The 14,558-nt window shown below is 38.2% G+C and overlaps 1 protein-coding gene across 1 annotated transcript in view; it reads left to right on the top strand.

Annotated features, from left to right (window-relative positions):
- Window positions 1-14,080, top strand: part of RORB (RAR related orphan receptor B) — a 184,752-nt gene extending 170,672 nt beyond the window's left edge. The window contains exons 9-10 of the mRNA XM_007112642.4: window positions 1,914-2,026; window positions 12,068-14,080. Coding sequence (XP_007112704.1) covers window positions 1,914-2,026; window positions 12,068-12,223 — 269 coding nt within the window. The 3' untranslated portion in view covers window positions 12,224-14,080. The remainder of the gene's footprint in view (window positions 1-1,913; window positions 2,027-12,067) is intronic.
- Window positions 14,081-14,558: the final 478 nt, after the last annotated feature.

Here is a 14,558-nt window from a genome sequence, read left to right as displayed (position 1 = left end):
CCTGTGATGGGCCATGTTGACATGTCACTCTAGCTATGTCTACCCATAATACGGCCTTTACACTATGTCTACCCATAATACGGCCTTTACACTTTGTATCTGTTAGGCTTTATTTACTTATTTTATGAGGATTTTTATGAGGATAAATTTTATGAGGATTTTAAAAATTTGCTTCTGTTTTTCATTTAACTACTTTATCAAAAATGGAAATTAGTTATCAATTGGCATATCATTACTAACAGTTTCTTTTGTGGCTCTGTCTAAAATCAAGCTGTTCCTCCAGGCTTTTTCCTTTTTCTTTTCTTTTTTTTTTTTTTTAAACCCTAGAAAGTTTCCCAGACTTGGCAGCACAAAGATAAATGTAAGAAGTGACAAGCAATATTTATTTCTGGTAGCAACCACTTGCCAAATAATTTTCCTCCTACCGTTTTCTCATTGCATTTGATTGCTCCCATTGATTATAGTTCAGATGAAGATTAGTTCTAAGCCTTTGAGTCCATGATGAGGGAGCTGGTTTCACTCTGGTTCCTGCTTAATCAAAGGAAGCATTACAAAAGTCACTGTCCTCGTAGGTATGCATACGACAAGTCAGTAAATTCCCAGCAGCAAATATTTAAGACATGGTATATCAAATCTAAACAATCCATGAAGATAACTGCCCCAGTTGGAAGGCAAGCCTGCTTCTTAGGAGTTAGAAATCAGCTGAAAAAGGCTATGAGCCTTTTTCTAGGAAGAAATGCTAAAGCCATCAAACTCCACGGAGTTTGGAAGCATGATATTTAGCTTATTCTACCCAGTGGGGAATCTTCCAGCCCCGGTCACAGACCCACACTCAGAGGCTTCTGCAACTCCAAGATACCTTGTTTGCCACCCTGGCCTAGTGCCATATTCAAAAAGAGAGAAAAGACAGTATTCCAGCCTGTGTAGGCTCCATCGCATGCCAGACCCCACCCTTCCGCCCAAGTTCTTGCCATAATAGTTACTGTCTATTCAGCTCCAGATAGTTTAGGGAAGGGAGAGGCAGGGGAACTTAATGTATTCTGATTGACAATTGTCACTGAAGGCTTTTTGTGCTCACTTACGTAAGGGTTTGCTTAACTGTTGGCTAGACTTGTCCTGGCCCTGTCTAGGATTACAGAATCGAGTTTCTCACCCGACCTGAACTGTGTTTAGAAGGATCATGTCCAAGTTCTTTTCCATGAGTATTTGTTCAGCATTTGGAGACTCTAGGTGTCTCTTCATTGAAGTTTCAACCTTAGGCGTTGACACTGGGCTGAATTTTGTCACCATGGTATAAAGCGTCTAGGAAGAAAGGAAGGACGGAAGCAGGGAACAAAGAGAGGGAGGGAGGAAAGAAAAAAGAAAGGAAAGTGGGAAAGGCTAAAGGAAAGGAGGGGTTATCCTGTCTATTATTTAAACATTCAATATAGAATAAGAGGACTCAGGATTAAATTTTTTAATTGATTCATGTTGATGCTATATAAATTATAACTTAGCTTATAAAAGGGAAAGGAGATTCTGAATTCCAAAAACACTCCTTTACAATAGGTTTTCTTCACTTCTATAATTCATTTCTTCACAAATCATTAACTTACACTTTGAAAGAAAATCTAAGCATATGTCCAGAGAAAGAGTAAAAGGTGTAAATTGTTACAGACAATAAGACACATGGAGTTTCTTTGAACCATTGTGTCTTTACCTCCACCCTGATTCTGTATGTCAATGTATTATACATTACTGTCATCATAGAATTGCTTATAAAATATTTGTTTTAGAAAAATAATTGCATGTCTTCAGAAGCAATTTGGAACTAATTTGAAATGGGTCTGATACTCAGCACTTATATATATGTAGGTGAAATACAACAAAGCTTACATTCTGTCCCCTCCTTACCCATTCTTTTCCTTTGTCAGACCGAGCCTGGCTGATAGAACCAAGGAAGGTCCAGAAGCTTCAGGAAAAAATTTATTTTGCACTTCAACATGTGATTCAGAAGAATCACCTGGATGATGAGACCTTGGCAAAGGTAGGTCCTCAGACCCAATGTCACTGAAAGAGCCCAGTGAGCTGAAGAGGGCTAGTCACATAAAGCAAGGGACATTTCTCAGCAGCAACAATTTCTGAAGATTACCAAAGGTTGCATAAATTTTGAGGTGCACATTTTAAAAGGGAGACTAGGAAATTATAATAGATTGAGAGGACAATGACTTTCGTAGGGAAGGATGATACTGATGGATCTGAACCATAGGTAGAGGAAGACAAATCAAAGGACAAATCAAAGACAAATCTTTTGATTTGAAGAACAAAAGCTTGAAGCAAGGAAACAAGTCTTCAAAAATCATATGTGAAGAAAGAGGAGACTTTGTGTCACTTTGGAGTCAGGTCCAGGCAAAAGAATGGGTAGATTTTTATTCAAAATGAGGAAGAACTATAAAATGACGAGAATTGGGGAACAGAGGGTAGACCACTGTGTGAAGGAGTGAGGTCCCTGTCATTGGTCGTATTCTTATAGATACTGCCTGGTTTCCTTTCAGGTATGTTGTAAATGACAGTCCTACCCAGAGTCAAAGATTAGACTGATGTCTTGTAAATTTCCCTTCATCTCTAATCTCTTCAACTCTACTCTAGGATTCCTTCAAAATGAAGTATCTCAGGGGCAAAATGCATGTACCATGCTATCCATTTTGTGATTCAACTCAATTAAAAATAGTGATCTTTAAGAAGAATATTGAGAAAAGTTGTTTACCAAAGTAAAATGATCATAAGAGGACAAAGGAATTTTCTAATGATATTCAGTGTTATTTTAGATTCCAAAGTATCTTAAATTTCTTAAGAATTGGAATTTTTTTAGAGGTTAAACAACTAGGAAATGGAGCCTATCCTTAGTTAAAGATGATAGGAATCCTACTCTTTATATTTTTATCATTAAAACCCTCCCACTCTGCTCTTGAAGTTCTTTATTTTAAAAAAGGGGGGAAGACTCTGTTAGAGATACTATCAGATTTTACTTTGCACATACAGAGTACTGCTATAAAAAACCTCCATGAGTTAAATATGCTGCTTCATTATGGTAACATTTTGTTAAAATTAACACATCACTAGGAAGAACATTTCTACACTGTAGAGTGACAGTTCTCTTTGGTGCAACTTTTCACTTATCATGTGGGCAAGGACAAATCTGCTCTTCACCCCTCAGTTTTCTCCCAGGTAGGAGCAAAACTTCTACATCCATAAGCAAAACTTCAGATACACTGGGCAGAAAAGACAGTAATGTGGATATACGCATCTGTCTCTGTAGCTGCTCCATAGCATATATGCATAAATACATCTGGTTAGTTAATGTGGGCAGGGAGGATGTTTCCTGCATTTGGGATCTCCCAAAGACTTTGGTCCCCATATTTACCACCCTAAAATTAAGAACTTAATAAAATACAGAGTTAGACAAAAGTTGTTCCTATTCTGCTTAAGGGGATCATCTTCTTGTCCAAAAACCATGGTTTCATCATCTCTAAAATGAAGATCATAATTTCTTACTGCTATAGAGATGTGTAGGTTCAAATGAAATATTTCCACTGCATAAATTCTAACACACTGTGACATGGTGATTATTACTTCCCAAGAGAGCAACCCTCATGCTTATACCATTTTCTACCACCTGGTATCCTGGTGGTGGTCTGAGGTATTTGGGGTAGAAAGGAGACAGAGAAATTGAAGATGAAAGATATTTAATAGCAAGAAAACAAATTAAAACACCAAGTGAAGTCAGCTTAACTCTCTTTTCTCCATCCTTAGTGGGAAAAGTATATAATTATTTTCTTTAAGTTTTTTTAAGTATAATTAACATAAAACATTATATTAGCCTTAGGTGTACAGCATAATGGTTCAATATTTGTATATATTGTGAAATGAACACCACAGTAAGTCTAGTTAACATCCATTCAATTCTTTTCTTATAGAAAGAGAATGTTGCAAAGCTGGGAATCAGAGAAAGCATTAGAGAGGATTATTTCTTACATAAAATTCACTGGAGCCAGATGACAAAGCATTGCTTCCACTGATCATGTGTGAATATTGAGTTTTTGTGGGGACCCTTCGTTGTAACAGTCATCATTTTGATAGGATGTTCTGTGAACTAATGTGGAGGGACCATGAAAAGGAATGAGAACTGGATTCTCATTTATCCCAGCTCTGGACCGTGTGGTTTTGCATAAGTCACTCCATTTGTCTAAGTTTCACATTCAACTGTCGTGTCCTGGGGAAGGGAAGAGGGTGAGACAAGTCTCTTGAGTTCTGACTGCTTTAATACTTTAAGGACAATGGTGCCATTGACATATAGGGACACCCGCTCATCAAACCCACACTCCCCAGAAGGAATAAATAGCTTTATTTAAATTAAGAAAAACTATTCTACCCTCCCACAGATTCTTTTCATCTTTTCAGAAATTTCTTCTTTTCCTTCATAGTCATGGAGCTCTTCTGCCTCCACAATGCCGCTAAAACAGTGACCACTCTGGGGAATCTGGTGAACATCATGAAACTTATCTCTAGAAAAATGTGCACATACCCAACTGTTGTATTCAAGTCCAGCGGTTCAGGTTACATCCCCAGTAGGTGGGGTAGATCTGCCTTCTGTGCAGTGTGCAAAGACTGTTTATGCCACCGACCAGTTTGACCCTGAACAGGTGGAGCAGACTTAGGTGAGGTGCAGGGTTCAGACATAGTCATTAGATTTCATCCTAGAAAAACTGTCTCCAATACACTTTCTGCATGCCCACTTCCTAAAATTAAAGTTCAAGTAACAATGCCTTATACTTTTGACCAAACCTGGACCTAGGGAAGATTTGAAATTCAGGAATCCTTATCCATTAACTAGAAGGTCTCAACCCCTATACGTTAATCAGTTTGTTTGTTTGTTTGGGGTAAAAAAAAAAAAAACAACCCTATTAAAGAGTCTAGTTTCCTCGCCTCATGACCATAATAATAAAATGTAGCATATTTATAATAAACCATCAGAACCACTGGCTGCTTAGTCACCTTGGACAAGGGACTTAACCTCTCTGTGCCTCAGTTTCCTCATTTGTAAAATATGATTAAAGATAGTATCAATGTCATATGGTTATTTTAAGGACTAAGTGACATCAAATATAAGTAAGCTGCATGGTTCATCACAGATAGTATGTAAGTGCTGTTGTTGTAGTTGCTGTGGACAGAAGAAATTTTGTTTCGGCAGGGAAATGTTTATCCAAGAAATGGGTATATTTGAGCTAATCACTGATGAATGGTAACTATTTCAAAAGATGGAAGTTAGGGGTTTAGGGAGGTGGAGTATGACATTCCAAGAGATGGGGGCAATGATATAGATGTAAGAAAGTATAAAGTATACGCAGGCTATGAATAATAGTTAGATTTGGCTGGATCCTGGATTTGAGAAGCGAGGAAATGAGGTAACACTGGTCACTTTCACTAAAGCTCGTGGAAAAAAATACATATACATGTAATATGTATAGAATGTATGTGTATATGTATATGCATGTATACATATATATTTTTAAGCCATATGACTGGGGGAGGCAGCCCATCTGTTTTCTGGGCTTCAGTTTTCTTGTCTCTGAAATGAGGAGGTGGGACTGGCTGGTCGTTAAGTTCCCTTCAGTATAATAATCTTTGACTCTAAAAGAGAAAAACAAAGGTTCCTTCTGAAGTCTTCTTCTGCCTTCCAGTGCTCCGTCCTGTGGGACAGTTTTAAGGACTCTTTAGATGTTCTGCCGCTACTCTAAGTGAATAAATAGACAGATTTCTACAAGTCTTGCAGATTCAATCAGTACTATGGTAATTGAATTTAGGGTGATATTCCAATCCCAAAGCTGTGAAGCATACACTGTTTATAAAGCCTGCGTCCAGGGGTCAGCATTCCCATCAGGCTTTCCGTTTCTAGCATAACAATAACAAAACTGCATCATCAACAAGGGGACTTTGTCTTTCTACTGTAACAGTACCAGGTTACTAAATAAAAGCTTAGAAGAGGGAAGGCTTACACAGCCCTATTTTACACGTTAATAATTGAAATATTACCTGAAAGAAATCACTCCTGGTCACTCTCACTTTACTCATGCTATTAAGATACAGATTTAGAAAAAAAAAAAAAAAAACAGTCATGTTGACTCGCAGGGTCTACGGAGCAAGCACTGATTGAGAGATTAGTGAAAACTGCCAAGGGTCCTTTACATTGATTTTCATTGCTTGCTCAGTGAGATCTAAAGAGACTATGTCATGATTAATAATGGGATGTTTATGCCTGAAGCCTGCTTATTCTTCGTTCAGGACACTAGGTGTCACATTAGAATTCCTAGTAGGTGGGCCTATAGGGATTCATCAGTTTAATCTTAAACAACACAGTCTGTCCAGTCAGCACTTAAGGGGGTCCTAGTTCAGATGATGTGGCCTTGTGGTCTGAGCCTCCTTGTTCCCCTTGATATTTGATTAGGAATTTGTTTTACATTTAAATTTTCTATACTTTCTTAAAAGTATAACATACATGCTGGAAGTTCTTAAGTCGTAAGTGTTTAGTTCAGTGAATCATCACAAAGTTAACATACCCGTGTAATCACTACCCATGTAAAACTGGGCACTCCAGAAGCCCCGCTCAGGTTTCCTCACATGGTATATACACTGTAAAATAATGCAAGAGTCAAAATTATAAAAAACAGTTCAATAGATCATCCAAGTTTTTAAATTCCAAATCGATACTCAAGAAACATAGCTTTCTCATGGAATAGTTTTCTACTTCAACCTACATGTATATTGAGTATGTACTGTATGCCAGATGCAAAGAAGGGAAAGGCAAATAACACATGGTCTTGGCCCTTTAGCGGTTTCCTTGAGGGATTCCTGTGAGAGACCAGATTATTTCAGTCCATTTTAGCCATTTATAGTTTGTTGACATACACTACAGGTCCAACACCCAGAAATTTCAAGGGTTGTCCATCGGACTAATGTTCTATAATAAGAAGAGAGGTTTTGATGTTTCTCCTCACTCATCAAGTTGCAAGTCGATGTATCAGTTAGGACTCTTGGGCTACACATGACAGGAACCAACTCACACCAGGTAAAGCAAAAAGAAAATAATAAAATAAACTAATGGAGAGAAATCTCATCTAAGGTAAAAAAATTCAGCCCCCATTCAGGAAACACTAGGACAAGGAATTAGGAAGCCTTCAGAATTCTCCATCTCACAAGTTTATCTCTCTTTATGTATCTACTTTATTCTTCTCCCTCTCTGAACACCAGTTTTCTCTGCTTCCCTGAAATATGGATAGCTCTTAGCTCCTTAGGTCACTCATAGTTTCTGCTACATTTAGAAAGTAACTTGCTGGCTCAACGTCTGATTCCAAATTCCAACCCCAGTTAAACCTAATGTCCACTTCCACTTTAGTCAGCCATTCCCTGAGAAAACATGCCCTACAGCATGGATGCCAGCATGGAGTAAGGATGGTGCGAGAGGGCTGTGACCTGAACAGATATCTCCAATTCAGTATTCGAAATCTAGGCCAAGTGTCTAGGTTTAGCTGAACAAAAACCCAAAAAAGAAGTGAGTGGGGAATTTCCTGGCGGTCCAGTGGTCAGGACTCTGTGCTTCCACTGCAAGGGGCACGGGTTCACCCCCTGGTCAGGGAACTAAAATCCCACATGCCGCACAGCCAAAAACAAACAAAGAAGTGAGTGGACAAGAGAAATGGATGTATGTAACCTCACTTAATGTGTCCTGTCTTTATCAGTGCTTCTGAAGTTTCTTCCACTTTGATCAAGCCATTGTTCACTTCCTGCTTCAGGCTGGAGGGCATCGTGATGGCCTGGAAGCCCACATGAACACAATCCTTAGTTTTCACCTCTGCATGTTCCATTCTTCCAACATCAAATGTACCAGTTATAAAATTGTGGATTTTCTCAGAAAACCACCCTCTGGAAAGAAGCACAGAATTATTATCTCTTCTCCAACAGCTGCTTTTTCTTCTTGTAGACCCCTGTAGGTATAAGCTAAAGCTTCCTTCTTACAAGAAATGTTTATCATAAGAGAAAGATGAGTGTGAAAATGCCTTTTTATAGACCGTCTGTCTACTTCTGCTATGGGGATTATTTAAACATGAAGAAATTTCATGATGATTTGAAATCGACTACCCCCTCCATCTCCAAGTGCTCCTGGATCACCACCCCAGCTGTTTAAAAAGTTGTTGAGCCATTAACTGCTGCTGAGGCTGCTCTGAGCTCCCTTTGACTTGGGGGTCCCCCAGCTGCAGTACATAATATTAATGAGCAATAAGTGACTGCCTGATGCTTCCTCCACCAGGCCCTTCTGGGCTCTGACAAGTGCTGCCATTGCTTCCTCATGGCCTCCTGGCCCATGGTGCCTCCAGAGTGATGGATGCCCCTGTCAGCACTTCTATTCCCACAGCTAATTGGATGCCTTGAAATCAGCCCCTCCTGAGAGCACAGAGGTTGGGGAAGCTCTTTGTCTTTTTCGGTGTCCTTTGCTCAAGTGGTCCCAATGCTCTATAACAAAAAGCATTTGTCACCATTCAACCCATTCTACAGATGAGCAACAGGGACAGGAATGAAATCCCCTAAAAGAGGGAACTAGATCCTGAACCAGACTTTCTTAAACCTAGTTTTGGGAAGGAAAGAAGCAGGAGTCCATATTTACTTTCCCAAACCAAACACGTGGTTAAATATTTCCAATAAACGAACAACTGTGGAATGATTTTGGCCATCCTCTAATAACATTTAATTTTTCAACCACCCATTCTCTAAAGGAGCAGAAAACTGCTTTAAGAATTGTAATACATAGAATTCTACTTTATGAATCACAGTTTACTAAATGAGCAACTTACTTTAATTGCTACAAGAAAATGAAAATCGATATGATGTTGCTTTTCATTTCAATAAAAGTAAATGGCTCATTTTCCCCATGCATTAACCCACAATATACAGACTCAATTTTGGGTGTTTGGTTAGCGGCTAAGCTGGTTTCTTGCCCTCCACGTTATTTGGCTGAACAAGCATGACCTTGACTATTTCTCTCCTTGAGGGAAGCATTATGTGGGAATGACACATGACATCTAACACAGATATTGCCAGGATGGGCCAGGCACTCCATAGATAGTTTGTGTTGACTCATTTAACCCTTACAACAACCCTCTGAGATAAGGACTGTCATAATTGACATATGACAGATAAGGAAGCTGAGAGGTTAAGTGACTTGCCCAAGACCACACAGCTGTAAATAGCAAGTCTGGGATTCAGACACAGACAGTCAGGCTTGAAAGCCCATATTTTTATCACTAGACTAATTCTCTTTATGTAGTATTTGTGTCTCATAGGGAACTCAGGAAATTTCATTATTTGTCTCTCACCAAACTCATAGAACCAAGCAAATGAAACCTTCCCTCTCTTGATATGATAACTTTTTTATCAGCCTCCTGAAAAGAAGCTAACTTGACACCCCGTTACCGGGACTATTTCTAATATGATAAAGAATTTACTCGTCAAAGAATTTACTTTGAAAAACAGTTGTAAATTTATGAGATTCGGACCTCTTAAAGAGCGTTTCTCAAAGTCTGTTCTATGGGCCCAGTGCACCAGCATCCTCAGGATGTTTGTTTCAAACATGAAATCTGAGCTCCACACCTAGATTTCGTGAAACAGAATCCCTAGGAGTGGATCCCGTAATCTGCATTTTTAGGAAGCACTCCAATGGTTCTGTGCACACCAAAGACTGACAAGCATTATAGAGTTGCATCTGGATGTTTTAGGAGCTCCACACATAATCAATTCAACTGCAGATGATTATAGAAAGCTTTCAAAGTCTCTCTGCGTTCAGTAGCTATTTCAGGGAGAATTGTAATGTGCAAGAAGTGTTCCGAAATTGTTGCAGTCTCCTTCTGTGTGAACCAGCTGGTTAAGAAAGCTTGAATAATTTCCCAAAGGACTCTAGTTAAAGTGGACACTTGTACACTCTTTACCTATGAAAATATAGAAAAGACACGGCTTTCCACCCTGGACTCAAAGGGAATGTTTCAGAATGGGATTCTGATAATTTTTCTTAAAACCCTTCGAAAGACCTTAGCAGAGACTATGAGACCTAGCATAATCTGACCAAGCAGGCTCCCCAGCTTTATCCTTGAACATGCTCACCCACAGCTCCAGCGACAATGAACTTCCTTCAGTTCTAATAGCACCGATGATCCTGGAACATATTATGTACCCCCAGCCCCAGCGTCTAGTTAGCTCTCCGTCTCCCTTCAGAGCCCAGCTTAAATGGCCCTTTCTCAGAAGTGCCTGCCTTGAAGCAGTCAGAGCATTCTATTATCTACCACTTGTCCTAGCATCATTCCTCCATGGCACTCACCAGTTTTTCGGTATGCATTTGACTGTGTGGTCACTTTATTCATCTGTCTTCCCCCATAGATTATAAGCAACAACAGTACTGTTTTGTGAATTCTGGTGTCTAGCAGAAGTGTCTGCTACCAGTTTAAATACCTCATAATGTTGGAGAGAAAGTCCTGATTCTCAGTCTAAAATTTAACATCCATTCTATAAAGATTTTGTGATTTTTTTTTTCATTTCTACCCCTATCATTAAATAGCAGTGGAACTAGAAAGTCTGAACCCCAGACTTCTTTATGTGTTCTAGATCCCTTTAATGAATATGTCAACAAGTCTAATCCTGATGCTATTTTTAAAGTTGCTTATGTGTGGTTATATAGTCATTAGTTGTTAAAAGGAAAGTTAATAAAAGAGTGGAAATTTCTGATTTTGAAAAGCCACAAAGTAACTAATTATCTATTTCCTCCTTTACTTCAAAGGCTGAAATGGTTTCTTATTATTGAATAGGGTAGGGAGCACAGTGAGCCTAATTGGTGATGATTAGGTGGGTTTTACTTAATTTTATCATCACTTTCAACTTGGTCAGCTGTATGAACTATCAAGCTTATCGCTTGTAAAAGTATTATCTATATGAGAACGTTTCTTATTCCCACAGTAATTTGATCACAATGACATTTGGTTTTAAGCAATTTTGACACTAAATGATGTATTCTAAGTGTTCCAAAATTATAAGTGTGTCAAAAGCTAGAATTGTTCAGAACCTAAGACCTATATAGCATTTAACAAACTGTGGATATTTTAAATTATTAAAACACTGTCTTCTGGGTATTTAAACTCAAAAAATTACATTCTACATGATACTTATATATCAAAACCTAACAATTGTAAGTGGATATTCTCCCATGAGTTTTTGAAACACCTCCTTAAGGAGGCTGAGTGCCAGTGACTTCCCACATTCTCCCTTGATTAAATATAGGTTTCATTTTACTCATTACGGTGGGAAAGTATTAGAGAGCTACCGGCAAGCTAGCGACCTTGACAGAAAAGCAGTCCAGATTGTTGTGAATTACACCTCACATGATTTAGGTTACACCTTCCTAACACTGTCACCTTCCAAAACTAAAAAATCTGATATTCACATCATAAAAAAATCTATGGGAAATGATAGATAATAATATTAGCTAACAATTGTATTTCATGCCTACAGTATTCTTAACACTTTCATACGAATTTCCTCACTCAGTTTACACAACAACGCAATGAAGTACGCGCTATGAGTAAGCCCATTTTACAAATGAGAAAACTGAGACATAGAGGATGTCACAGCCACACGGCCATTTAGCTATTTTAGAACCAGGATTCCGACTCAGTCAGCCTGCCGAGAGAGCACCCCTCCTAACGATTAAACTAAACTACCTCCCATACCTACTTTATATAAGAACAGTGAATTAGGAAGCTTGGTCCTGCTTCCTTTCCTTCTCTTTATTTTCTCGTTAGAGAGTCAGGGAGGGAGGTGTTTTGTTTTGTTTTGTTCTAAAGGAGAAGCTGAAAGTGAGCCTTCTTTCTCTTTGAACATCTTTTTCCAAAGCCAGTTCCCTTCATCTGAGGCCAGGAAGGACACTGATTCAGGAGACAGAGCACTAATGAGCTTCCCCCTTTGTCTCCTTCCCTGTCTCTCCACTCTGCAGTTAATAGCCAAGATACCAACCATCACGGCAGTTTGCAACTTGCACGGGGAGAAGCTGCAGGTATTTAAGCAATCGCATCCAGACATAGTGAATACACTCTTTCCTCCGTTATACAAGGAGCTCTTTAATCCTGACTGTGCCACCGTCTGCAAGTGAAGGTGACGAGCGAACTGTCTCATAGTCATGGAATGCAGCACCATTAAGACAAAAGCAATGTGTTCATGAAGACTTAAGGAAAATGTCACTACTGCAACATTAGGAATGTCCTGCACTTAATACAATTATTTTTCACCGCTACAGTTTGAAGAATGTAAATATGCACCTGAGTGGGGCTCTTTTATTTGTTTGTTTGTTTTTGAAATGACCATAAATATACAAATATAGGACACTGGGTGTTATCTTTTTTTTTAATTTTATTCAGGTATGTTTGGGGAGACAACTGTTTATAGAATTTTATTGTAGATATATACGAGAACAGAGCAGTACTTTACATGATTACTTTTCCTGTTGATTGTTCAAATATAATTTAAGAAAATTCCACTTAATAGGCTTAACGATTTCTATGTTTTTAGATAGTTGATGCATGTATAAATTTGTAGCTGTCTTGGAAAGCACTGTGCATGTATGTAATGAGTATATAATATCTGAGAATATTATATATGACTATTACTTATACATGCACATGCACTGTGGCTTAAAATACCATACCTACTAGCAAAGGAGGTTCAGTCAGGCACTATTATGTTATTTACCTTGTGTTATATGTTACCTTTATGTTAGACAATCAGGATTTTGTTTTCCCAGCCAGAGTTTTCATCTATAGTTAATAGCAGAATGGTACCAATTCAGAAATTCTACAAAGGAATAAATATAATGCATGACCTCTGTATAAAAACTCTGTTTCGATCAGTGACATCAAAGCCTTGTCAAGATGGTACATACTGGAAAAAAAAAATAAGTATTTGGAGCCATTTTCCTGTTTTAAGAATTAGGCCACAGATAACATTGTGGAGTCCAGGGCTTTTTTGACCAAACAATAGATATTTCCACCAGGACACATAAAACAGTTTTTTTTCTTTGGACTTCAAGTTGTGAAAGAACCTTCATTTTGGTGCTTATTGTATCTTTAACAGAGAAATACAGTCTGTAGATTATGACCACCAGCAATTTTTGCTAATAAAATTAGAGGAAAAGAGTAGGTCAGAGCCCAGGGTCCTAGTGCCATTTCATGTAAACATTTTCCTCTCTAACCATTTATTTTATTTTCAAAGAAGAGGAAGATAGAGAATATACAAAGTAAAGAAGTAGTTCTTTATGTTCATTCTCTTTAATAACTTTGTTGTTAGAGAAAGCAGCAATAAAGGGGGAGGCAGGGTTTTCTACATCCTTCTAGTCTGAGGTCTCTAATTTTTTCAACTCCAAAATGCTGTATTATAAAAATATAGCAAAACCTTGATAGATTAGAATAAAAGATCTGGGTTATTCTACAGAACTAATCCACCTCAAAGCCAAAACTATTTCCTATGCCGTGTGAAATTGCATCATCCATCTAGCCGGGGATTATTTTTTTTAGCAACTTTTAAAAGTACAGAATGCAAGAGGTGAGATCAGGATTAGACAATCTGGATTTCCTAGTACTTCCTCACTTCTCCACTTGCTCACCAATCAAAGCAATCACCAGAAAAGCATAAATTCCAGGGAGTTTGTTCTGCCTGTGTTCTGGAGGCCTTATGCCTTTGGTCTCATTTGATCCAAAATTAGATTTTTTAAAAGGGAGCTAGAGAAGAGCTTAGTGTACAAGACAATGAATATTATGATCTCCTGTAAGTGTAGTCTGGCCATCAACTCATGAAGACCTGCCCTTTTCTCCTTGTCCAACACACACACACAAATGCACACCTGCTTTGTGAAGTTTCCATCAGTGGAAACTTTGATTTTTTTTTTTTTTGATCTCTTATACTCTCCTGAAGTTAGATGATTGAGAGCCATCTCCATGATGCCACAGAACTGTAAACTGATGATCAAACAGTAGTGTTAGTCTTTGCTTTTAGAAAACAGAGCTTTTGCCCACATCATGATTGATGAATTCCAAACCAATAGGGAAAAACAAAAAGGCTTTAACATAATGAATCTCTTTCTCAACTACCGTTATATTCAATTAATTTAACTACATTGAACCAAATTACCTTCAGTGTCTAAGAAGACAGCTGTAGACTGCTTATTATGCTGCTACAGGGACTCAATTCTTTTTGGTGTAAATGTCACTCCTGCTAGCTCTTTGTATAAAGAATTAATTCCAAGAGTCATATTTCCTTCTAATGGAAAGATTACTTTACTGATTGCTAGGAAAACAGGGTAATGGAAGGCACTCAATTAAACCAAACTGTTTCCAAATGCAATGTATGTTTTATGATTGGCTTGTGATAGGCGATGCTTAATGTGTCTACTTGGTGTTTCCCTTTGAGCTTTGAACTTATGTCAAACTTTGTTT

This window comes from Physeter macrocephalus, chromosome 9, assembly GCF_002837175.3.
Source record: "Physeter macrocephalus isolate SW-GA chromosome 9, ASM283717v5, whole genome shotgun sequence".
Classification (NCBI taxonomy): Eukaryota; Metazoa; Chordata; class Mammalia; order Artiodactyla; family Physeteridae; genus Physeter; species Physeter macrocephalus.
Note: the sequence above shows the minus strand (reverse complement) of the source record. Positions and strands in the feature narration are given on the sequence as shown.